The sequence below is a fragment of the Aplysia californica genome, unplaced genomic scaffold (genome assembly GCF_000002075.1).
Source record: "Aplysia californica isolate F4 #8 unplaced genomic scaffold, AplCal3.0 scaffold00438, whole genome shotgun sequence".
Lineage (NCBI taxonomy): Eukaryota > Metazoa > Mollusca > Gastropoda > Aplysiida > Aplysiidae > Aplysia > Aplysia californica.
Genome location: NW_004797708.1, coordinates 558,265 through 585,370, shown reverse-complemented (window position 1 = coordinate 585,370; position 27,106 = coordinate 558,265). Strand labels below are relative to the sequence as shown.

Here is a 27,106-nt window from a genome sequence, read left to right as displayed (position 1 = left end):
GTATATGTAAGAGGTAGCTATATTTTTACTATATTTTTCCATGGATGGTCCACATTTGAAGTGTAGGGATTATTTGTGTTCCAGATTTAATGTGAGGATTACCTTAGTCAACTAAGCTGACTGACCTTGCCCATTGTCCTCATGACATTGTTCTACCATTGTCCACAGGCAGGTTTGGGTTTGTTTTGGAGGGTTTTTTTCTTCAGTATATTACGTGTGATGCTTACACTGTGATGTCTCTAAAAAGAAAATCTATCAGATTGTCCGTTGACATGTTGGTGTAAACAGATGTGAGCATGATGTATGTCAATGACTGGCTAACGTAAGTGCAGCTTGTAAGACAAGTTCCTGTTGACTGAAACGGTAAAACTGTGTGTGTGTGTGATATGGTGAGTAGTAGCAGTGTTGGATAGGGAAGGAGAGATTGATGCTTGAAGTTGAAGGATTTTCTTTTCAGTAATGGTGGTATTGGATTCTTATCCCTGTGAACTTGTTTTGCAAGCGCTATAATCTACAGTGGGTATATTGATTCCTCCTTTTTTTTTTCCTGGAAAAGAGTTTATTTTTAAAAGTACACTGTCATTACTAATGATCTGTTGTGTAGTGTTTTTAAAGTAGTCCACTTTGGGATAAGGGGCAAATGATTGACAGAGAGAGCTGTTTGCGGTTTGGGAAAGATTCAGTATTTTGCTTGTTCTGATGCTCCCACCTCCCACCTCTCTTGTTGTGTTGTAGTTCGGCCTACTGGTGCTGAGACTGGCCGAAGCTGTGGCAGTCATAATGTACACGTATCATGGTACTGTGTACTGCACTGTGTACTGTATCTTTTCAGCATTTACATGTTTATTCCATGTTGATTTCTTGATTGTCGTCCTGATGTGGTTTGTCTAAATCTAAATCTCTGGTCCTTGACTACATGAGATCATTGAAGAGGAGGGATGAGGAAAACTACCAGGGAAGTGTGTGGATAGAAACTTTGTGTGGTGAATCTTTCCAACAATACTTAAAAGCCCTTACACGTGATTGTATTGCTACAGTTTTGCACAATAAGTATTACAGTTGTTGTTTTATTTTTTCCTTTTAATGTTTGGAGCCTTGCGACAAAAGCCAAAATTTGTTGAGAACTGAAACTGAAAGAATATATAAGAAAATTTACAGGTTGGGTTGTATTTTTGTTAACCTCATTCTATCTTCTATGTTTCTTCCTGGTAAATCTTCCAGTGGTTTATATTTGTGTTTTGATATTGGCTTATGGTCTCTTTAAATACTGTACTGTAGGGGTGTTGAAGGGGTGGCACCTCTGAATTTTAACGTCCTCATCTCCATAAGGACTGAACCAAGCGGGTGGGAAGCTTTGAAAACTCCCCCAAACAACCTCAAGAACATCTTGGGGGAGGAAGGTGGGGGGTGTTGTTGTATCCATGTCTGCCACTTTGTAGTTGACTTAGGTACCTACTGAGCTATCGGTGTACCCATTGGTGGGACCTAGGACGGACGCTCTGTGGAATATCTCTGTACGTAGTCGAAAGTGTGATGGGCAAGATACCAGTACCAGATGCTCTGTGCTCCCTTGTGTGTTGTGATAATTCTGTTACGAACTCTCACCAAACCCTTTGGTTTGATCTCCTTATTAATCTTAGGGCAGAAAGTTATTTATCGAAAAGACTGATTGTTCTTTATTGTAGGTCTGATCTCAGTTTACTGTTGGAACTACATTGCTCAGAAGTCTGGCTGTTTTTATATACCAGGCGGATGAAAATTCAGAATCTATTTTAGCACTCTAGTCTTTATAAAGATTTGTGTACCTGCTGTCAGGATTTTTTGGGCATTGGACTAAAGATTTTGTATGTTGTCTACTGAAAAGGAAAGGGTCACAATGCCTGTCTCCTCTTTTTGTGTACTGGATTTACAAGCAGTAACGTGTACAGTGTGGCCTTTGTGTTTGAGGTTCAGCGGGGGATCATGTGTAGCTCAAGAGTCATGATTTCTGTTGGGAAGTACATTAATAGGAGGGGGTGGAGAAAGCGTAAGTTTTGTTCACTATGAAAGAAAATGGAGGCACTGCTTTGTTTTAGTTGGCTTTTTTTTTCTTCTTTTTTTTTTTTTTTGAGTGTTTTTTTGGAAGAGGGGGGGGAGAGGGGGATTCAGTCTGAACAATTGAGTTCATCTGGTTTGTAGCCGAACGGCTGAGGCTATCATCTCTCTGAAGTCATTGTAGTGCCTGGGACTTGTTCTTTCTTCCACTACCTGTGTGCCAGACTGTGTAGTTTTTGTGTGTGGGTCAGTGTCTGAGAACGGGTGTCCCCGAGTTTGCCACCTTGTTCAGCAGAGCTTTGACCAGCCTGTGGGGAGGTCTCCAGCTGGGAACTTGCTCCCCGTCTGTACTGTAAAACATTACCCTGAACCTAGTGTTCCTCTCCTCTCTTCCGTCCTTGGAAATGGAGGACCCACTGTCATAGCTACTCAGTTCCAACTGACAGGGTATGTTGTATTTTTTTCTATGTACCTCTACAGAGTTGAGGAAAGTTGACATATTATAAGCCAAACTGTTGCCACGAATTGTTTGTTAGATGATGAGAAAGACCATTTGACCTTTGTGTATCAGAACACTAATCGCCTTAATGTCCTTTGTCTTCATGATGGGACCATTTTTGTTTAGACAAGGAAATAATTAGCCAAGGATTGACATGATCATTTTATTTTTTTGTTGAGTGTTGCCTGCTTCCTGTGCTAGACCTTGTCACTGGAGACTGCCCGTGAACCCCCATCAAATGTGTTCGATCCTTGTCTCTGTATGTAAATCAAATATGAGGGATGGTTTTATTATTTCATATCTTGTTCATGTCAGTCTTTCGACAAGATTTACTTCCCATGACTACTTACGGTATTATGTATGCGTGTGTGCCTTTCAATGAAATTAAGGTATCTGTTTCTGTCTTAAGTGGTCTGAAGGTTTTCTTTTTTTCATTGTATACATGTACTTTAAAATTCTGTTCAACTCTGCTCTCTTGAATTGTTGTAATTGCTGAGTCTTCTGTGGTTTTTAGCTTGGGTTCCAACTTCTATTATATTCTGATGAAAAAGACTGATATCTATTTTCACTCTTAGTGACCGTTATCTATGTCATCACATTTAATACTCTGAGGCATCAAGACTATTTCATGCCTGAAAGAAAGTGATGTACCACACTCACATCACTTGAAAGTGATATTACTATCCTGAATTGTTGTGATAAAACGTGAAGGGAGCTTATGCTGTGTAGTTTTGCTAGTGGTTAGTGTGAGACCTTACATATTCCACCGTATATTCTTCTTTTGAAATTGAAATCACAAAGCTATGCAATTAGGATTCTTGCTTTTTTGGCCAGTCAATTTGTCTGTTTTTTTGTTGTTTTTTTTAAATAGAGGATCATTGTCAATGCTACTTTGGGGGGAGGGGGTTATACTGTCTGAAACAGAATGACTTTGACACAAGCTTGTAGAGGAGAGGCACTTTCTTTATGCCTGGTAAACAGGAATCACCCGTTTGAGGTATTTCAGCTGTGAGGGAGAAGTGATTCAAGTATGCGGATATATTTTTAATGATTTGGAACACAGTTTTGGGCATGAATTTGTCCCATAACTGTGGTAAGTTTTAATTCAAGTGTGCCAAAATGTTTTAAATGATTAAAAGCACGGTCCTAGGCATGAAATTGTCCCGTAAATGTGGTAGTTTTAATGTTGCCTTGGCTGTGGTGACTACTGTGCCTTCTTGTGAAGAATGAGCACTGGAGAGGCATGAAATAAATTAACTGAGAGCCCTCACGCTTTGCAGTGTGGGGATATAATGTCCAATGTACTTCCATCCTCACTGAATGAAATTAACTTAATTAAGGAATGAAAACAGAAATCCATTATATTGGTCAAATGGGTGAAGGTATGTTCTTCCCTTTTACCCTTTGAGATGGTGTGAGCTTTTTGTTTTAAATTTGGGCTGCATGTTCAGTAAAGTAAAGAGAAAAAGTGATATATATATATATAATATGTTTACCATATATATCTTTCAGAAGCGGCCGAGTTTCAGTTCTTGGTTGTCTGTGAAATCAGAGGGGAGAGAGTGGTCTTTTCTCTTTTGAAGATAATGGTCTTTGATTTTGTATGGCTGTCTGATGGTGCATTTTTCTGGTGACAAATTTCTGATGAAAGCACAGAAGAGCATTCAGTCAAAAGAAATGAATTGAGTGTAGGTGCATGATGTGTAGAAGTAGCTGAGATAGGAACTGTCCTGTGAGCAGGAATAAAATTTGATCGTATTGTTGTTCTTTGCATAAAGTTTACTGGCGCGCGCCCCCTCCCCCCTCTTTTTAGAAAAATGTGAAAATGTTTCCCTTGTAGTCTAGCGTTCCTGGTGAAGGCTTGTGTTGTAATTTGGTGCAGGGTTGTTTTTTGTGTTTTTGTTGGGTTTTTTTTTCCTTTTCATGTCAAGCAGTTTTTATACATCCCATTTCATTAAGGATAAATATGTTTTAAGACTGGAGCGTGTGGCGAGTGCTGGTGAAGAAGAAGAGGCAATACTACTAATGAAAAACTGACTTGCTCACCGTGGACATGACTTTTGTTTGAAAAAAACTGTACATGCAATGTATTGTGTCATCCCTTCCTCCATGTTGTGATTGTGCAATGCAAATTTTCGCAGTACTGCCATACTGGGAAAATCTTAATGTAAAAGTATATATGCCTAATGATGTATCTTACGAAGAAAAGTAAAAGTGTTTATTTTATGAAACATTTTTGTCTGTAGATATAAAATAAAATGTACTGCAAAACCAGATTTTTTTTCATGTTGAATTTGTTTCTTTTTAATTATTTTTTTTTTCGGCGCTCGCCACTGGATATGGTCAAATGAGTGCACGGGACCCATTAAACATTTTTCAGTTGGTAGGAAATTTTGAATTTTGCCCGGGTGACGGCCAAAGCCTACTCTTATCAATTTTAGACCACCAAGGGATCCTTAACGTGCGCAACTGGCACACTGGACCTCCGAGAAGGCTGGGTGTAGATCTTTCCTACCAGAAGACCAGGGGTGTGGCTCAAAGACAGCAGTAAGAAGCCAAGGCGTAGCAGTAGATAGGCTGCAGAAAGAGTCATGATCCCAGAGGAGTGGGCAAAGGAGGTGAGGGGGTGGGGGCAGAAAGTGGAGACGAAAGCAGGCGACAGAACATTGCTGGAGTGCAGGAAAGGAGGTGGAAGGAGACAAGTTTAAAAGAGAAAATTTTTCGGTCGCTACCCAGATTTGAACCCGGGACCTTTGAATGAGAGGCGAACACCTCAACCTCTAGGCCACGAAAGCCCCCTTTGTTTCTTTATAAGCAGTGCCAGCGCATACGGTAGTCCTGTCTGTTCCATTACTCTGTGTGTGATTGTTTTATTTTGTGCAGAAGGATGGAAGGCGTCCCTGGTAGGTCCTTTTTTTCCCTCTGTTTAATGTCTGTCTTGCCTTGTGGGTGGTTGGCAGGTGCTCTTGTGTGGTGTGCTCCTTCTTTCCTATCAAACATCTATCATCCCCCCCGGGGCAGTACCACTGACTGAAGTGTCTTTAAGCCATTCCCAAAGGGGGGACATTTCTCGTTCAAGCATAGTAGAATTGTAAATGGGCTGACTCATGTCGCGCTCATAACTGTGCCTGATCTACAACAGGAAACTGCTGCTTTTTCTTTCCTGATCCTTACCATTGTCATTTTCCTCTACTTCTTTCGTATGTTTGTCACTCCTGTGACCTGCTATTTTGGGGTGCCTTGATAGTCGAAGCAGACCTTGTGCTGTTGAAGCTAGAGAGGTGAGCAGTCTTAAGTCTGATTCCCTGTAAAGACTTCTCTGTTGACACCAACCCATTGACGCTCATATGACCTTATGCAGTTGTGAGCGCCGTAAAACTCTCTACTATAAAAAAAAAACACCAAAAAAATCTAACATCCCGATCTCTCCTTTTTTAATGTTTGTTACTCTCTTGTAACACCTATCTTCGGCACTTATATGACCTTGTGTTACAAGTGTCATAAAACTCGTACATGTACTAAAACTAAAAATATTATTTTCTGCAGAAGGATGGAGGATGCCCCCGGTAGGTCCTACTTCTTTTTTTCCCTCTCTGTTTAAAATATCTGTCTTGCCTTTTCCCCAACAGCAAGTGGTCGTTATTGCGTCTGTATGCTTCTTCTTACTCAAGCTACACTGCTGGGACACAGTATCTCACCCACCCTCAGCTGACCTCTGCACAAAGGCAGGGTCGACGTAGCCCGTTCCCTAAATTATGTAAACTGTGTTCAAGTGTTGATAATGACATAAAACATATTTACAATAACCACTGCTGAAGTTACCCAACAGAAAGAAATGGAAAAAGCACCAAGACTACCAAAGCACAGTAAAATAAAAATAAATTACCAAGATAGTGAGATCAATACAGCATGACCAAAAGAAAATCTTTAGGTTGAGCAAGAGAAGCACACTCAAATTAATGAGGGACAAATTTGAGCAGGAATAAAAGTAGGATTGACCCGAAAAACAAGGAGAGTAGAAGAAAAGAAGTAAGACCCAAGCAGCTGTGCTTTTCAACCACCCGTTCCAGAAAATTCAAAAACAAACCAACCCCATCATATCGCCCATATCAGATAACATGTACTCAACAAAGAAAAAAAATCTTTCAGTTCAAGGCAAATCCATTTTTATTGCTGTCTCATTTACAACCAAGCTATCCAAACACATTCAACAAGAAATGGCAAGTCCATACAAATGTACAAGTCTCTCATCAGCACGCAGGTTCAAGTTAGAAGCAACAGTTGTACTATGAGCGCTATTCTCATTTGGCACAAAGAAAGAAGGTGAGAAATGAAAGTGATGGGGAAATGACGGACAGATGATGCGGGGGGGGGGTGGATGGGATGAGACATGATGAGCTAAAGAACCACAAGCACAGAGGAGATCAACCAACCAATCATTTACAATGGTCTGGCTTGTTTGCAATCCTTTTTTCTTTAGGGGGGGGGGGGGGGGTGTTTATAAACTTTTCACCATAGCATACTAAGCTTTCACCAATCACCAAGTGAGTGTGCCTCCAATAAAACAATTGCTCATAAATATATATTTTACTTCCACCATCATTTACAACATTTCCTGACAATATTATTTTCCCCGCCCAGTATATTTTCAGCAATATTTTCAGAAAATACATTCACATGGAAGGACTTTCATAAATCAGGGTGACTGCCAAACTAGACTCAACATTTCTCAAAGGTGTTATATGTTCAAACACACACGCTTAAAAAGTTAATAAAAGCAGGTTTCACACAACTCCGTTTTCCCTGTGATAATGAGGACTGACCTAACAGTACGATGATTATATCAATCACACTACTGTTGCTTGAACAAAAGTTTGCAGCCTCCCTCAACTACAGTCTCCTCTACATCTTTTTAAATAATAAAAAAAAACAACCCACTCCAGTACTACAAGGTACCACAACTGAAATTTCAAAGTCCTCTGATTTCATAGTTAACTGCACTACCTTATAGAATTTATCATTCTGAGCATTTTGATACTAAATTTATACATATAGCTTCATTTTCAACAAAGTTATGAACGTCTGAAGTTGCAGAAAAATGTTAGTTTTTTATATTGCGAAATGTCTACATTTTGAGATGTCACAACATTCTTAAATTTGAATTGACATTCACAAAAACTTGTAAACACACACCTATGCACATAGAGAACAAGCTCAATTTTTTTCAGGGCTATTAAATAACCAGAAGATGGAAATTTATTGACGTAAACATGGCTTTTTGACCAAAACGGCAAGAAACACAAGGGGAGCTTAAAATCCCCTCGCGACCGCCGGCTTATCGGCCGCGCGCCGGGCTGCGCTGAAGGGAAGTAGAGAGAATTTATACGAAAGCGGGGGCGATGGTGCTCTGCTTGCGAGCCGACGGGGAGCGTCCGGTGTTTATTTGCGTATAATGGCTGTGTTATTCTTGAAGAGGAATGAATGGGCTTTCTGCCGATATATTTCCGGTCAGTCCCATCACTGGTTCCATAAAAAAACAGCACCGAAAGTTTTCACACGCAAATCTCTTCTATTAATTCTTTAAGGACAGTCTTTAGAAATATATGACCGGAAAGAGCGTCTTCTCATCTTGAAATATCGACGAATCAGATTGCAGTATTTAATACCATACGCTCCCCGTTCCTGTTCAACCGAGGTCACTCAAAAAATCAATACACGAAACGTGCTGCCGCGACAGTGAAAACCTCGATAGTGTTGTCTTTTATCCCGCACGATTTTGCTTTCAAAAGAATCGTTGATTCAAATAAATAATACCACTAAAAAGAGGAAAAACTCCTCTTTCTTCTGATATATCAAGTGTCTGTGTGGTGTTTTAGGAGGGTAAAAATATGGGTTTTGGTCTCCTGACAGTGTGCCACGGGGGCGCACGGCCAGTTTGTGGTACCTAGTACTACAATCGTAACATTTTGTGCTTAGAAAGAATATGGGACCAGTCTACAGAAAAACAAAAAAATCACTCTCTTTCTCTGAGGACCATACATACAGAAAGAGACAGATTTCCCCCAAAAGTCCAACGCTTTGTCAGTCTTCGCTACTTCTTTCTTTCTCCACCGAAAATTCCTTTGGCCTGGCAGTCACTCTGATAAATACCCGTCAGATATCTTACTCTATTATCTAAGTAATTTCAACAAGTGACAACACAATTGTGCAGCATCCCAACAGTGTATCCCCTTCAGGACGGGCCAGCTCCATTGAGAGATGCTTTCACTTGCACAATCTGTGAACAGACATCAATGTAAATGTGAGTTGTTCTGTTCAAACACGTCAATGTAACTGTGAGTTGTTTCTTTATTTGTTTGACTAAAGAGACGCACATGGACACAATGACGAATATCTAGTGCTTCAATGGGTGGTTGGTGGGTGCCCTGGTGTGGTTTGCTTCTTCTTTCCTATCAAACATCAACCATCTTTATCTCCCCTCCTTTTTTGTATTTGTTACTCTCTTGTAACACCTCCAATCTTCGGCACTTATATGACCTTATTGTGTTGCAAGTGCCTAAAAAACTTGCGCTTGAAAAAAGTGAGACAGACAACAGCCTACCAGTGGTGGTGTTCTGTAACCACTCACATAATTGTGAAAAGCGAGAAGGAAAATGAAACAAAAGTGAGGCATCAAATGCTTTATATACAATGTAATCAAAAGTTTTCTAGCATGCCCACGAAAACTAAGGAAAATAACGAGTCTTCTAGCAAGCATGTCTGAAGCAAGAAAGAAAGAAATGAGTAAACTTGGGAGTACCAACACTGCAACAACAACAAAAAAGACGAAAAACAAAATAAATGACAATATCCGAGACTGAGAAAGCAGTATGATCTTCAACCGTGCCCACATAAAAAAAAGTGTAGTAAGAGAGGTTCCTATACAACACTAGAAACCTTTAACTCAATCCCCGGGAGTTTTCCCCAAAATTGTACCCACAAACCGATAATTTTGGCACATATGTAAGGACCCACTAGTAACCATATAAATATAATCCAATTGCTTTGAAATTTGGCACACTGTACAACCTATATTGCATCTGTAGACATACCCAATTAAAGTATGTAGCTTTTGTAGTTTTGCTTTGGGGTGCTGTACAAATTTGGCATTTTTGGGGCTTATAATTTTTTTTCCAAGGCCGAATGAGCAAGAGCAAGCCTAAATTGATATTCAAATATATGCTTGTGAGCGTCTAGATCTATAATATATTGTATGTCATGTATAATAAAGACTGCTGAATGCTTCCATGAATAAAAAAAATGTATGTGTGAGAAAAGCAGAGAAAGGCAGAGAGAATAGATTGCGAGACATGATCAGCTGATCAGTGTGAACAAAAGTGTTGAAAGTGCCTTTATAAAAACCGCCATTTCTACGTGTGTAATGACAGTAGAAACAAAATTCCAGCACCCCTCTAGGCAGAATTGGCCGCGGAAATAATAAATTGACCCTATATAAAACTTGAGGTCGTTTTACAAAACAAAATAACTAAGTATATAGAACAAAACTATAGAACCGAGTTATCTCAGTCGTGGGATTGAACGCAGCCCGCCAGCTGACCGAGATATCCTGGTAACGGGACACACAAAATAAAAAGTATTTCACAACTCATGTCAGAGATGATGGGGTAACTACTGTACCATGTAGAGGCTGTGTATTTGTTCTTTTTTATATCTGTAATTTTAACTGAATTTCTTCAACTTGCACCCTCAAGAGAAGAGAAGAGAAGTGCATTTACCAGCAAAGAATGAAGGTGTTTCAAAATGACGGTAAACTCTTATACACATTCCATCAGTTGACACATTTCATTTGTTTGTTTGAGTAAAGAGAAATACATCGACACAATAATGGTCATTTAACGCTGAAGAAAAAGTCAAAACAGACAAACAGAAAAAAAAGAGGGGAAGTAAAAAAGCAGGCCATACCAGTGACACCCTCCAACCACCCGCCATTGACAAAATTTGACAAGACCAAAAACAAACAAAAAACAAAAAACCCAACTAAAAGTGTACCTCTTCAACAACACCAGCAGCAATTGTGTGCCCACCAGTCCGCAACATGAACCGGCCCAGGTCTTTGTACTCAGAGTACAGCTCCAGGCACATAGAACGCTCAAGCTCAATCTCCACCACGGCACTACTGTTCTTCACCAGACACCTGAATCAGAGAACACACGAATGATTTGGGTACAGATATATATGAGAGCATCAGCTCGACATTGGAAGAGAAGACAGAAAACTGAAGAAAATTGTCAAAGGAAGAAGCTGCAAAGGAAAATTGTCAAAGGGACAGGCCGCAAAGGAGCATACATTAAATGTGGCCTGGTGGTTAGGCTCTCAGACTCGCAACCGCAACGTCGTGTGTTCAAATCCTGTTAGGGGCCCGACATTGTGCCCTTGGGAAAGGCACTTTACACACAAATTTTCCTCACTTCACCCAGGTGGGGATGGGTACCCAGCTATACACAGTGAAAGATCTTGTAAGTTTGTTAGTGATTGAGTGCTTAATCAGCTGCTTGCACTGTATGCTTCCCGGGAAGCTGAGAATGTTTATGAGTGTTCTATGGTCTGCTGGGGTAACTAATATAGTGTAAAACGCTTATATATATACATGTCAGGTACCAGAAACTAAATTTTCGAAGTAGCTGTATGCCAAATTTATCTGTTCCATTTGAAAGGCCTATATCCACTGAGCATTTTGGTACCATTCTTTAACCTCTCAGTCAATTTTTAAGAAAATGATAGTTGTTTAAAATTTGATCAAATTTGTTAAAGTCAGTCACTGGCTGCAACCCCATGTTTTATAGACAATAAAAGAGTACCAAGTGCACTAAACATCTTCACATTAACAGAGTACAATCACTCTTACAAATATATGGAGCCTAATTTTTTTCAAGACTGTGAGATCATTACAAATATGTATTTTATCACTTCAAACACGATGATCTGTCGTTATTTCGACAAAAACACCGAGCGTTGACCGGCCAGCGCCGCACCGGCCCCCCCGGTGAGCGAGTCGGCTTATACTGTAGTGTACCCCGCGTACGGGGTCACATGCTTTCTGAGTCTCGCGGAAGGATTGATGTAAAATAATTCCAAGCTGATTACTTTATTCTAATAGAAAATAAACTGATCTTTTCATTCATACCTTTTTTAAGCCGGTATTTTACATATTTTGGGTAAAAAGTGATCTTTAAACATTTTGACAGCATTTTTAAAGCTTTCTATTTAACACATTACACCCTAAGGGCCTGGACGGGAAGTCCATTGTTAGATCCTAAGCAAGGGGAAAGAACCCACCTCCCGTGAATACTACCCTTTAAAAAACACATTTTAAAAATACTAAACAAATTCCAAAAATCCTGAAAAAATAAAAGTTAAAAAGAAAACTGAATGTAGTTTCAGAAAAATATAACTTTATGTATGCGCAAACTGTTGGAAATGTAACTTTAGTTCAATCGGGGTGTCCGACCCGTCACTCTCACTCTCAGCCGGGCTCTAGATTTAAATTCTAGATTTTCTCCGTCTGATCAATCGGAATCGCCCCAAACTCTTCCTACAACGTTTTCATCAAAATCTGAGCCATCTGATTTGTCACATGCTCGTTTTTGCTCAAATCCATCATCATTTCTGTTTTCGAACTCAATTGTGTCGCTTTTCAACAAGTCAAGACATTTTCGAACTGTCGGTAACGCGATCGCACTTCGATCAGCTCTAATACTAAAACTACTGGCCCGAAAAATTTCGTTTCGGTATCAAACGAAAGAAGAAACTTTTTGCTATACTATGCAAATCAAAATCCCGGCCCCGGAGTCTCGCTAAAGACGCTGGATCAGCACGGGCGGTTCCGGGCGAGTCCGGGTGGAGCTTGTAAGGGAATTCCCGGGCGATCCCGGGTGAGTTAGGGTGTAATGTGTTAAGCGACAAAGGCCAAATATATACCACAGGAAAGCCCGTTTAAAGCGCTAGTTTTCCACCAATGAAAAGACAGTATTTAATCATCGCTCATTCCGCGAAGCATTTGAATACACGCGTGTCAATTTTTGAACAGGCCAACCACGCATTCCGACCGCGAGGGGCTTTGCTTTCTTCGGCAATTCTCCAGCTTCTAATAATCGGACATATAAACAACTTACACCATTGTAACGAGGAAAAGCTGAACTTTTACATGGTGTACGGCATTTGGTGTTTTATAGCGAAAGAGCAAAGAAACAGCAATCGGAATTACCCCGATACCACGCAGTCGGAAGGCTGCGAGTGCCAGTGAGGCCGTGTTTACGCTACCTAATACATGTACAACAAATGTGCAAAATATGAGTAAAAAAAAATTCTTTTATCTAGTCACTGCTGTAAAACATTACCCTTTAGAACCATTCTCCTGCCCCCTTAACACATTACACCCTAAGGGCCTGGAAAATTTCGTTTCGGTATCAAATGAAAGAAGAAACTTTTTGCTATACTATGCAAATCAAAATCCCGGCCCCAGAGTCTCGTCAAGGCGAGACTTTCGTTTCTAAAGACACTGGGTCGGTGCGGGCGGTTCCGGGCGAGTCAGGGTGGAGCGTGTAAGGGAATTCCCGGGCGATCCCGGGCGATCCAGGGTGTAATGTGTTAAGTTGGAATAGCATCCACACAATATTGACACCAACATGGACAAAACTCTTGACACAAACCTCGGCTTTTTCTTGATGACCTCCCCTGTGCTTCGGTTGAGTTGACTGATCAGTCTCTTTATCACAGCTGGTTCATTGATGGACTGGTAATGAAATACAACCTGCAAACGAAAAACATCAAGTTTCAAACATTGTGAGCAAGTGCAAAGTGATGTATTATCCTTCCAAAATTGATAAGGCTACTTCTACAAGCAAATGCAAATTTTCTTCCAAAATGAGGAAGTTTACAAAGTACTAAAGGCGCATAGATAATATTACAGTTAGGGCGGCATTTACAAATTGAAACACTCCTAGATTCAGTACCAGTTGCAAAATCGATGGGAAAAAAGCCCAAAGCCATTGCTAACTTTTCTTTCTAGTTGATAACAATACAAAAAGAAAGCTGAGATTCAACCATTTCATTTCAGAGTGAACATAGGCTTTCACAATATCAGTTGAGAGCAACCTGCATCAAATCTAAAATAAGCATGTGTCACAAATATGGGCAAAGACTCACTGGAAAACCCTTTGTAATTGGGACCTCCATCGAAAAAAGAACAATTTTCGCCCTGATTCTTGTGGCACTTTTTGATGGAGCAGAAGGATCACAAAGTGCACTACCTGCAAATGAAAACCAAAAAAATCCCTTAAAAAATGCAATTAAAACCCTAACTTCTGATCAGTCATTTAGTGCACACACACAAAAAAAACAAAACAACAACATTTTTAAAATATAAATAAACGGAATCCCTACATGAGAAATTCAGCATTTTGCAAAAGCCAACCTGCCTGACTTACTCCTTTACAAATGTTCATATAGTCCTCAGTTGTTGTTTTTTAATCTACAATTCTGTAAAGAAACTATCTGTACTCAGGGGGTCTGTTTAAGCCGTGAAGAGAGAACAGCCATTTCTATGATTGTGTAGCAAATATTGTTTATTCCCCAATCAACACAATTTAGATCTCTTAGGAGTCAGGCTGCTTCATCCCGGCTAGTCAGGTCAAATGGGACCCAGCATCTCAGCAAACAGATGGAAACTCGTAGTAAAATAAAATTCCCAGTGCCAGCATCAAATTCACAACCTCTCCTTACAGCAGCAAAGAACCTAATCAATTCATCGAAGATGCAATTAAATCATCTCAGTAAAATAAAAATCTTACTTCACTCTCCTCGGAACACAAGTTTATGAGGAACAGCTTTCTTTGACTGGAATGTAAAGCTTGTGCAAGCAATATTGCAACATGCTTACCTATGTTGACATTAGCCATGTCCACTCCGCTCATGGTCAGATTCACATGGTCACCGGCAAAAGCAACAGAGGATGGGGAGTCATCAATGAACACATCTGACGAAAAGAAAAATTAAAACCACAATGAAATCTTCAACAAACATTTTTTTTTAATGACATGATTTTTAAGAGTTATAGTAAGAGTTTAACGGCGTTTATATGCCGAAGATTAGGACTGTTACAAGAGAGTAACAAACAAAAAAGGAGAGATAAGGACGATAGAATTTTGATAGGAAAGAAGGAGCAAACCACACCACAGCACCCGCCAATCACCCGCTGACAAAGGATAGATTTTCTTGATTTACAAAGATCCCACCACACACCAGAAGTCTGGAGAAACTAAAGTCTGGCAAAAGCTTATTTTAATTCTCTCTTTGAACAAGAGGAGCACATCGACATGATAACTTTCATTTAAGCATGGAAAGAGCAAGATCAACAGCAAGAGAGTAAAGAAAAAGCACCCACTGACCACGTGTGCAAAAGCTAATAATTTTTCAAACAAGCCCAAGCACAGCAGCAGACCTGGTCTAAAGGCCACTAGTCAATGACAATAACCTGTATAAACAACCACTTCCCTCTTTGTGTGGTTTTTTTCTTTATTATAATGACACTGTCCAAGACATCCACCTGCCAAAGACAACCACTTTTCTCCTTGACAATAGATGGCCATCATCGACAATTTTGACCGCATTATGAATAACCTCCTTCTAGACTGTTTATTTTTTATGAATTGTAGCTGTCTTACTGCAAAGCAATGTGAAATCTTTCCTCAACGGTCAAAAGCAGCAGGTGTGTATCTATGCCTACAGTGAGCTGGGAGTCTTACTTTTGATAGTCGCTGTGATCCCAGCCGGCAGGATGAGAACTTTGTCCCCGGGCTGCACATAACCAGAACCCACGCGGCCGGACACGTTGAAGCCTGTGCCGATTCCTTTGAACACATCCGACACATTCAGGCGAAACGGTTTGTCAATGGGTCTCTGAGGGGGGCGCAGTTTGTCTGAAATAAGAAAAGACATAACATGTGAGGCTCTAAAGGAGACTTGTTCCCCCATTTGCTCATTTCACATGAACTGCCCAACATCCTTACTGTCAAAAGAATTTTTTCAAACTAATCTTTATGTCTTTCTGACTTCATGCAAACTATACAAACCTTTTCTATTTGAAAAATTTTCAAGTTGAGCAACTTCAAAGGAAAGTAGAAAATTTTGTAAACTCAACATGTGTAAGTAACTTGCATACTATGCTTCGACAAAGGTGACAGGAGTGTATTGGCCCTTCAAAAGGGTAGGCTACAACAATTAAAAAGTGTTTTGAACTTTATTATTTTCTTTTTTTTACATTACCATTTTCTCTGAACTGGCAAATAACAAACTGATTTTAATTTGTAGTCTTCATTTGGGATAAAAAATGAAATAATATCAAAGTCCTCAACTGACAAGCACTGTTCCAATTGTGATAACGAATAAAATAAATACCCAGTCCTCAACCTACCAGTCTTTTCCATTCATCATAATAAATTAAATAACATCCCAGTCTTCAACCCACTAATCCATTCCATTCATGATAATGAAGTAACATCCCAGTTTTCAACCTACCAGTCTTTTCCCATCATTATAATAAATTAAATAGCACCCATTCTTCGTGTGTGTGTGTGTGTGTGTGTGTGTGTGTGTGTGTGTGTGAGCGTGTGCGTGTGTGTGTGTGTGTACTCGTGGTGGAACACCAAACCAATGTGCCAGGATCTGGACAATAAAGATGTATCTTATCTTATCTTATCTTATTCTTCAACCCACTAATCCGTTCCATTTATAGTAATGAAAGAAGTAACAACTGTTCCATTCATCGAAATAAATGAAATAACACCCTTGTATCCAACCCACCAACGCGTTCCATTTATGACCATGAACCAAGTAGCGTCCCAGTCCTCCACCTACCGATCTGTTCCATGAGGGGGACTGCCGGCTGGTACCACGCGGTCAGCTTAGGTTCTGTCGCTGGCTTCACCAGGTTCTCCCCGCTGAGTCCGCTGCAGGGGATGAAGGAGACGTCCGTATCTTTGAAGCCTGCTTGTTTGGAGAGAAACTGACCAATCTTCTTCGTGATAAGACGGTAGCGCTCCTCATTCCATTCCACTGTGTCCATCTTGTTCACAGCTACAATGATCTGGCCCACACCTAAAAGGAAGTATGGAAGTCCACATTACATTCTTCCTTTCTCTTTTTTTAATGACCATTCAGAAATAAATGACTCATTCTACTAAAGACCGATTTAATAATGCAGAAACTTGGCTAACAAGAGCACAAGTAAATTTCTAAATTGTTAAAGAATAAGGACGAAAAGGTTTAACTATTCTGAAATCACAAAAAATGCATATTTTTACACAATTTCAAAGCATACTGCAATTGGGTATACTTTTCCCCCTCAAATTTACTGTCAACCAGAGTTCTATTTATGGCAAAATGAGACAGCTCTTTGAGCCAGAATGAAAAAACAAAAAGTACATCATACAAAATGCAATAAACATTTGAACTAAACCCGGAAAGGCACTGTTATGTGTGAGGCAGCATGGTGAAATCAGGCACTCGCACTCGTCAAAATAATGAAATTGAAGAAATCGACATTTTTCTGCCAGTTTGGCAATTTTAAAATCAAATTTGTGTTTTTTTACTCAAAACCTTGTAAGTCTATATATAAATATGTTTCCGTGTGAATTTTACTGAAAAACGTTGATTAAAACCACAAAATAAGTCATTTTTCAGTTTTCAAGGAACCTCAAGCTATTGAAAATTCCAAACTTTGGCGGCTATTTTCTCGTTAATTTTATTACGAAAATCGGGTGACCCCAACTTCAATCACAAGCATCTTGATTTTTATTCAAGACAGATGGGTACTTTTTTCATTGACAGCAAGGCAAATGAATAAGCTTTCAGATGATACCAATAACTCCACATGCCCAAAAATTGACGAACACCTGATTTCACCGCATCGTGACACATATATATGTGACTCTTTTCACCGTAACATTTTTTCAAAGCAACTGAATGCAGTCCCCAAAGGTTTCTTCTTGCCCAAAGAAGAAGGACAACAGGAGAGGAAAAGGTAAAAAAAATACTTCTACGGTCAGAATTGTTCACTCCATCTTAGAGCCCTTGAAACTATCCAAGTACCATACTACAGCAGTACGTAACAGTACAAATATTTAAGACTAATTCGAAATAAACTAAAACTGGAAATATCACAGCTCCCAAAGCTTTCTTTAGAAATTGTTCAGTCAAAAACCCCCAAACAACCCCCCCCCCCCCCCAATACAAATGTTGTAATGTTGTACAATGGCTTCTTCCACTCACCCAAAGACCTGGCAAGCAGAGCGTGTTCCCTGGTCTGACCACCGGCGTCAAAGCCAGTCTCAAACTCCCCTCTTGTTGCGTTAATCACCAGGATGCCAACGTCGGCTTGTGCAGCACCTATAGCAATAAATGGGACAGTGACAGACGGAAACATTGTGCCTTGCGTCAGGTTACATAGCCATATTCTGACCCCCCTAAAAAAAAAAAGCATATTGCTTCATTGGGCAACTAAAGCTTTAAAAAAATGTTTTTGTTGTTGCTTTTTCTCATTTCATTTTGTTTTGCTACGAGTTTTGGGTGTATTTTTTATGAAGTTTTTTTTTTTTTTTTTTTGGGGGGGGGGGGGGGGGCAGGATCCATGGCTAACTTGTGTTCCTAAAAAGTCACCATGTAATTCGTAAGAACTCCAAGACCTTTCTGGTCTTGCTAGTAACTGCATTATCTTAAAAAGAATATGGCTAAGAAATATCACAACCACGGGAAGCTAAATTTTTTTTTAAAGCAGAGGCATAAGTGGAGTAGCTTACCCGTTATCATATTTGGGATGAAATCTCTGTGTCCTGGGGCGTCCAGCAATGTGATTACTTTCTTGTCCGTTTCAAATCTCGTCTGAGCAACGTCCATAGTTACTCCTCTTGACCTGCCAAAACAGACAACTTATCATCCTCACAAGAATGAGGTTCACATTCATTATACGTCAAATAAAAATGAAACGATAACATTCACAGGGTAGTAAACCATTTCAAGACAAACAAGTTCTCCTTCCGCCTTCTCTCCTCCCAATGCAATTTTATACCCACTGCAGGTCAATCTCCTGAAAAATTACTTAACTTTTAGATGGGATCTTTAATGTGCGCAACTTGCACATGAGCTCTCCGAGATTTTGTTCCCGCTCTGTCATCTGATTCTGTATCATACCTTTCTTCCTCCGTCTCATCCAGGACCCAGGCAAAAGCGAAGGAGCTCTTCCCCAGCTTCTTGGACTCCTGCTCGTACTTGTGCATAGTCTTCTTGTTGACGCTGCCCAGCTGGTACAGCAGGTGGCCCATCAGCGTGCTCTTGCCCGCGTCCACGTGGCCTGAAATAAAAATTAGAATTGTTTTACAAACGAATGACAACGACAAAGACAATCTTTATTCATCTCGCAGCAGGGAGAAATTTGTCTTGGTCCTTAACAATGGTAGTAGACGTCACAAAGGTTAGGTGCACTCACGCATACGCAAAACAAGACAGGACAGTAAATACATGTCTCACGTGCTGAAACACGACTTCGATTATTTACGAGGCTAGGTGGTTCTGATTCAGCCCCGCCTCACATTGAAAACTGGAGCTGAGTGTGGTATACAACATTCAAGTAGACATAAACACTTCATTATTACTTTCCCTGACTGTCTTCTGTGTGCAGCAGCAAAAAATCAAAACCACTGCATCAGAGACGGTTGTTTTAACAGGTGGACATCATAGATAGTGTCATTTTAACATGGAAAAAAAGAACTCTTTAAGTAAAAGTTTTACAGCACTTGCAACACAGTAAGGTCATATAATAGCCGAAGATTAGAGGTGTTGCAAGAGAGTAATAAACACAGAAAAGGAGGGGAAATAACGACGATAGATGTTTGAAAGGAATGAAGGAGCAAACCACACCAGAGCACCCACAAACCACACACACATACACACACAAAAAAACCCAAGAAACCAAGACTAATGTCTACAACATCTACACACACGTAAAAACGTACCGATGACAACTAGGTTCAGCAGTTCCTTTTCACCATGTCTTTTTGCATACTCTGCCATCACATCGAGTTTGGAATTTTTCGATCTGTCAAATTTAAATAACGTCATCTTATATACAAATCTCCATAAAATAGTCAAGGCCATAAAACACAACTGGAATTTTAAAAGCTATCTTAATCAAATATACCACTCAAAAATATATAAAATTCTGTAAAATTAAAATCATAATTCATGCCATCACCTATAACAAAAATGACAAAGTACTTGCATTGCCCTATAGGCCAGAACCCTCTCTCCATAACAGAAAATAAACTAGTCCACTACTTTAAAACTTGCTTGGAACAACAGTCAACAGAGAGGGAGGGAGGGAGAGACAGAGAGAATACACAACTCACTTTGGTTTTGGTGTTAATTGACTAGGTTTCATCGACTCCACAGAGGCCTGGATCACGTCCTTATCTCCCTCCAGTCCCATGAACTCTACGGCGTTCCTCAGGCTGGAATCGACCCCGGCACCTTTGACCTCCGCCTCCTGGACACCCGCACCCTTTCCAAGGTCAGACCGGGCCGCGTCTGGAGGCTCAGGCGACTTAGAGCTCACTCGAGACGAAACAGTCTTTGTCTTAGTGGAGTCCATTTCAGAACCAGGGGACGATGGCACGAGGGGGGTACTTTGCATTTTCAATTTGAGGCCGGGTTTCTTAGAAGTAGCAGGTGAGGAAGGCGGGGTTTCTTTAGGAGTCTCGAATCCCACGGTGGCCTTGGCTGTGGACTTGGATGGGGTGACAACCGCGCTTTTACCCACCGGGGGAACCCGCCCAGGCACGGTAGCTGAGGCCACAGGGGCAGCTGGTGCTGCAACTCCATTGCTGGGGCAGTCTGTCTCTGCTGCTGCGACAGCTGGGGATGCTAGAGAAAGATTTCCAGTTAAGAATTGATGTATGCTCAACGCGCAAAAACTGTCCCGCGGTTGCCGGCCAAGTGTAGAAGAAATTTTTTTGTTTAAACTTTTCGAGCAAACTACACCAGAGCATCCGCCTGCCACCCGTAGAAGAAGATTACCTAAAGTCAACAGATCACTCATAGCAAACAACAAAACCAACCGCCTTTTAGGACAAAATGTGAACTGTTACCACCTTTTTCTACAGAAAAACAATTAGTTTATTTCTCAGGAATAGAAGAGAAGAGAACTTCTTTCTTCAGAAATAAGCAAACTCACCTTTGGTCATAAAAAGACATTTCTGAAAATATCTTCTCAAGAAACATGATTGCAGAGCAGCAATATGATAAACATTGTAACTGATTATGGCACCACAAAGTCATTGAGCAATTCATTACCTTGGGGAGGTTCTTGTCTGCTTGAGATGACATCCACGGGTTAAACCATCTCACAATCTCAGCAAATAACGCAAGTCACCACAGACCATGATCAACAACCAAGCCACATCAACTGATGGCACCCAACCATCATCAACATACCTTAAAACAGAATTCATCAATCACCTACAGGAACTGATATTTTGAACCACCAATCTTTGATTATATTGATATGACAAAAGACAACTAATCTCGAACAGCCTGCCAAAAGATACTACAATATCAATGACACATCTATACTACTATATCACAAGGTTCCAACTATCTTCAAAAGTCTTTTTCTTTGGGTGTTAGCAATTTTTTGGCGTGCTGATGTCTTTAACAAAGACATTCAATCGTTCACGGGGCCAAATACTCAAATTACACTCAGGGTTGTGGGCCAAACTGGATAAACACTCATCAGGCCTTAGAAAACATGGACTTTTTAAAATATTGATACGAATTAAAGCAGACAAAAGTTAAAATAATGCCAAATCAAGACACACCGATTTTTGCTCTTATGCCAATTTGTCAAAGCTGCATGTTTGGCATCTTTTCTTGACAACAAGTTTGTGTATGATTTGGAGTAAGGATCTGTGTTATGGAAATTCTCAGGATAGACAACCTAAAATTCTCTTGCAGGCCGGATGCAGCCCATGGGTCTTGACTTTGACACCTTAGTCTTTCTGTGAAATATCTTTTAATTCTTTGAAAGTTGAAGTCACAGACTCTGAAGATGTTTTCAGAGTGAGACTGATGACAATTGACCTCACATGCACATTCTAATAAGGACAATACCAACTGGAACTCTGAAAATGCAGTAGGAGTAGCAGAAGGACAAAATCAGACAATAAATGAGAGAGAGAGAGAGAGAGAGAGAGAGAGAGAGAGAGAGAGAGAGAGAGAGAGATGGAGGGGAGGAGAGGAGAGAGAGAGTGAGAGAGAGAGTAGAGAGAGGAGGAGGGAGGGAGGGAGAAGGGATGCGAGACAGACAGACAGACAGAGAGGGGGGGGGGGGGTTGCAGGCGAGAAATATTCCTCATACGAGTATTAGTACTGTAAAATTCCAATGTTGCCGAAAGAAACCCAACCCATCCTTCAAATATGTTATAAAATGACAGATTTATTTTGAGTGAAACATTTATTGTAACAAACGTTAACAGTGTATTCATAGCATAAATCAACAATCAAATATACAAACAAACTTACTACAAAAATAAAAATATGACAAAGCCCCAGACTTTAAACACTATACTTTATCAAAATACAGCTGCCAGAGAGAGAAACGGAAGGGAACACTTGTCAAACAAGCCGAAATTCTCCCTAAAACTCCCTTGTAAAGAAAGCAAAGTACAAAAATTTACAAATGGTATTCAACTGAGAAACGTATAGAAAAAAAATCAAACGAGACCACAAACAAGAATAAACCGCAATATGATTTTTCAGTGTTGCCACTAGACTACGCAACATTCAAAGATACTCTTACACAGAAAACCAAAACAACTAATTTCAGTATTTTCTGAAAAGATCTGAACCCCTTTACAACTTCAGGACAACAAAACAAAACATAATAGCTATTCCTCCACCATTGTACTAATGTGTGAAAACTATTGATGTAGCCTGCTCACTTAAAAGAAACTGTTTACTAGAATGCTATTTAAAGAAAGCAAAGCGGTTGAAGTGATAACCCTGAAAACAATATTTGCAGGAAAAGGACAAGAAAAAAATTAACCCGCAAAATAAACATAATAAAAAAGGAAGAAAAAAAGCAAGAGACCCCCCCCCCCCCAAAAAAAAAACAGTGCCAAAACCGTTTGCCAGCATGCACATTTTCATGCTACAGAAATCTTAACGTAATTTGGAAATTCCCAGAAATCCTATACATGTCAAGCAGAACAAAGTACAAAAACCTAACAGAGCTTCACTAACAAACTTGTGGAGAAAAAAAAAAACCCATAACAATTTGTAACTGGGCATATGTACTTTCTGTATTTCTTTGTAAGACTTGCTGTACTTGCCTTGCACTGAAGGCATATATACCATATATTTCTAAATAGTAGAAAAAGTATATTTAAAAATCCTCAGAGGAATAAACACCATCCCTGAGGCTGTCAAGATCCACTATAAGGGCGAATAAATCATACTTGGAACTCTTTATCAGGGCGCGTAAAAGCTTGCTTCTGTTTCTTCTTAACAATATCATCGGGGGACGGGGTGGAAAAATCAAACCGAGTGACATGATTCAGCTGACATTCTTGATACACCACCCTCCCCCCCACTTGTGACAAACACATAAGCCGTGGGTACTTGGGTTTTCTGCTTGGGAATGTAGGGTCGACTGAACGACTTCTTTTCCTGCGTATTTCTCCCAAGACCAAGCCCAGGGCTGATGACTTAGCTATCAAAGTTGGGTCTGCATTTTGTAGCGAAACCAACATGACTTGAGAATCTTCCACAGGTACTAATGGTTCTTTCTCCTCTTCCTCAATAGAAAAACTATTCTTTAATAATTCTTTGGCGGTAAAATGTGGAGCCTGCTTTATTTTACTCCCCGGCACAGCGGTTTTCAAACAGGAAGCAAGAGACACACCAGAAGAAGCTTTGCCTCTCTCCACATTCCCTGCCACCGATGGGGTATCGTGGAGACTGATGTTTTTTATTTGAGTTGAAACATCCGCACTAAGGTCTTTGCCTAGTCTTGGAATAATTTTGCCGGATGTATCTTTGTTCCTTTCTAAATTTGAACTAGATGAACCAACAGTCATGGACCTGTATTGCTGTGCAAGCTGAGAAAGCGATGTACCCAAATTTGGGCTCTGGGAACCCATTTTAGCCGGTAGTTGCTCAGAGGAAGCATCTTGGTTACCACCACAACCTTTTCCACGCCCTATTAGATCCATCAGACTCGGTTTATTTCCACTGTCCTTCACTGGCAATGGTGCAGTTGCTGCTTTGTGTCCCTTTCCCTCACTGCTGAAATTTAAGTTCACAGAACTACCAAGACCCGTTCCACTGCTGCTTTTCTTCGCTGAATGCTGTGCTACCAAAGCTGACAATGTTGATGTACCCTCCGGTGAGGGATGTACCACTGCAGGTACATTTTGTTGTGGAACTGCCATGGGTTTTGACACCTTTTTATGTTGCCTCGCCAGCTCTGCCAATGATAAAGAACTTGCCTTTACCATCGAAGTGTTACGTCCAGAGTTCTGTGCAGATAAATCTGCCAAAGATATCCCGGACTGCTGAGGTTTTACAGACTGCTTCTGCGATGTGCTTACACTTTCAGACACACTGGTGGGCAGAAGTGACTGTTTTTCACAGCCACTACTGCTCATAAACTTCATTTCCCTACCATGCACTATACTTTGATTTGGTCTCAGTCTTTCATTAATTTGATTTTCTTTGCCTTCACTTTTGATTGCAGAACCGGAATCAGATATTTGATTTTTCTCAGTTCCAGTACCCTTTGTTTCAGTTTGATAGTCCATCCCATAGGTAAATCTCATCCGAGAAAATGGATACAAAACATTGTCATGCACCGTTTCCTCTACATTTTTTATCTCTGTTAATAAATTATCAAGATCATTGCTATCAATATCATCTTACCTTCCAACAGCCATGATGCAGGTATTCAAACAGGCAAAGTGGCGAAAGGAAGTCCATCACAAGGAGACACCATGGCATGCAATTGGAAAAAAGGGTGGGGTGGGGGGTGTACAGGCAACACATGAGTCGTGAACAAAGGCAAAACCGTCACTATTCCAAACAGTTTTCAGTTCAAGCTATTGTTCAGAGAAAGTATAATCATGATCACGTGGAGGATGAAAAAAATATTATTCATGCACAGCTTCATCAAATTTCTTTTTCCACTTCCATCATTTTACAAAAGAATCTCTTCAACAAAGTCTCAATAAAACAATTTGTCAAACCCAGGTGAGCAGGTTTCCTTGAACATTCCGCCCAAGTAAGTCCATGCAATACATAAGTACTTTTACCTACGGTAAAAATGTGAAATAATATGTTTAATGCCCATATCCACACTATTACATTATTTAAGAGGCCTCCCGAGTTCAACATCCATCTCCAAGAGAACCGGGCCAAACGGGTAATTCATGTAACATGCCTTTCCCAAGGACACAATGTCAGGCCGAGCCTTTACCTCTGGTCACATTTCGCAAGACTATTTTCCCCCTCTACAATATCTTTTGACCAGTTGCAGCTTCTTTCTGTGCCCAAGGCACTAAGAAGGAAAATTTTGGCTCAACACTAGGCATGGAGAACTCAAAGCTCTATGGGAGACTGGGGGACCGGCAGCTTTCTGTGCCCAAGGCACTAAGAAGGAAAATTTTGGCTCAACACTAGGCATGGAGAACTCAAAGCTCTATGGGAGACTGGGGGACCTGCAGCAAACAGCAGTCTTCGCACTACAGACTGGAATGTCCATTAGGGATGAACTAGAAGAAGACTAAGCCATCAAAGAAATTTATTCTTCTGTCACTGATCATACTTACGGCTTTACTATCAAAATAAAAATAATCTAAAAACGTATGTGTATACAAACATCTATTCACCACAAAATAGATTTTGTGTCCATTTCTTTTCAGTAGTCAACAAACTTTTTTTTACTATCATCCGTTTCTTAAAAACTGAACATATCTCATCCCCTACATTTTGCATAATCAATCAAGAAAGCGAGAGCTTCAATAGTCACCTTGAGATCGAAGGCGTCTCTGCCTTGGCTCTCGCTGGGGCTTGGGGGCATCTGAAACAGTCAAATTTCAAGAAAATATTTTTTATTTTTTTTTAAGGAAAAAAAAAAGGAAAACTGGAAATCTATGACACCTGAACATCATTGACTTTAAAATACTATAATCCAAATTTTTGAGTTTACATCTAGAGTGAAAGTAGTGTAAGACAAGGTGAACATAAAAAAAAAGCTCCCATTCCTCACTTTTAAGTTCTTTTCACTTCTGAAGGCATTCTGTTCAGATCAAAATGCCAAAGCACATTGAATAAACAAGAGAGATCCACTGGATTGAGCAATGACAAAGTTGTGAAAACTAACATATTAATATTTTGGATTAAAACTTCACTATCCAGACAGCATTTCTGGCAGGGGCTACAACAAAAAAGTATTCTGAAAACAAATTGAATGAATGTAGAGAGAACAACCAGCATAAACCTAAATTTAGTTACATAGTGCATTTTTCCACAGCGACAGAATAAACTCAACTGCTGGAGTAAAAGGACCTACATATTGTTGAAGTGGCTAGAAAAATTATTTACTCTGTTTGATTCACTGACAGTGTAAAGCAAGCTCAAAAGAAATTATTCCTTAATTTCAACCACCGCATCTGTATGGATTTGTCTTTTTTCTGTCAACTATAAATAATCCAAAACTTGTTCACCAATGTTATCATGCAAGCAGCAGTAGAGAAGATTAAAGAACTTCGAGATGATACAAGTATTACATATATCAAAGTTCGGGCAAACCTTGTGGTGTGAGCAGTTGATTAAGTGACGTCTCCAGGTTAAACTGGTTTTGAATGATGACTGTTGACATAACAGACTCAGGCACAGACTCTCCGAGGATATTGCGAATTTCTTCTAGGCAACTGTTCAAGCGAGCTGAAGAAAAAGGTAAAGTAGAAAATCATTCATTCCAAAGAACGCTCACCTCATGACAAATTCACCTAAGAAAACTAAGCTCAACCCTAGGCATGGAGAGATGGAGTAATTAATAATTATAATAGAACATTTTTTAAACTAAGCCAACATCAAGAGGTCTTTCACATCAGAATATTACAAGAAGGGGACTTTCATAGCATAAACTCCTTAATGACTGAGGTCAAATAGAATCCATCACACACCATTCTCATCCATTACATTGACACCAAAAAAAACAGGCTGAGTATAAGTATACCTCTGGGGGGAAAAAACTTCATCAGAGCAAAAGGGAAGCCATTTCACTATTATACAAGCATCATTTTCAAGGGGGAAAAAACAAATAAAATAACAAAGAACTAGATGAATTTAAAAAATTATTATCTCTTTATTTATTCCGACAATACAAATATGAAACCTAGCTCAGGCATAGACCTGCATGTGAGCCTCAACCAGATTGTCTGAAAATTTTGCGCAACTCCCCCCCCC

General features: G+C 40.0%; 1 protein-coding gene across 2 annotated transcripts in view; it reads right to left on the bottom strand.

Annotated features, from left to right (window-relative positions):
* Positions 1-6,682: 6,682 nt before the first annotated feature.
* Positions 6,683-27,106, bottom strand: part of LOC101856979 (HBS1-like protein) — a 28,651-nt gene continuing 8,227 nt past the window's right edge. Inside the window, exons 4-17 of one of the 2 annotated variants that reach the window (XM_005104843.3) lie at positions 26,447-26,581; positions 25,665-25,715; positions 19,993-20,506; positions 19,600-19,682; positions 18,779-18,938; positions 18,388-18,500; positions 17,861-17,977; positions 16,448-16,687; positions 15,337-15,510; positions 14,472-14,567; positions 13,739-13,842; positions 13,243-13,343; positions 10,583-10,727; positions 6,683-8,810 (exon numbers count right to left, since the gene is read on the bottom strand). In XM_005104843.3, coding sequence (XP_005104900.1) covers positions 8,766-8,810; positions 10,583-10,727; positions 13,243-13,343; positions 13,739-13,842; positions 14,472-14,567; positions 15,337-15,510; positions 16,448-16,687; positions 17,861-17,977; positions 18,388-18,500; positions 18,779-18,938; positions 19,600-19,682; positions 19,993-20,506; positions 25,665-25,715; positions 26,447-26,581 — 2,078 coding nt within the window. In that variant the 3' untranslated portion in view covers positions 6,683-8,765. Of the gene's footprint in view, positions 8,811-10,582; positions 10,728-13,242; positions 13,344-13,738; positions 13,843-14,471; positions 14,568-15,336; positions 15,511-16,447; positions 16,688-17,860; positions 17,978-18,387; positions 18,501-18,778; positions 18,939-19,599; positions 19,683-19,992; positions 20,507-22,056; positions 24,555-25,664; positions 25,716-26,446; positions 26,582-27,106 lie in introns of those variants that run through there. The other variant, XM_005104845.3, reaches the window with a different exon arrangement.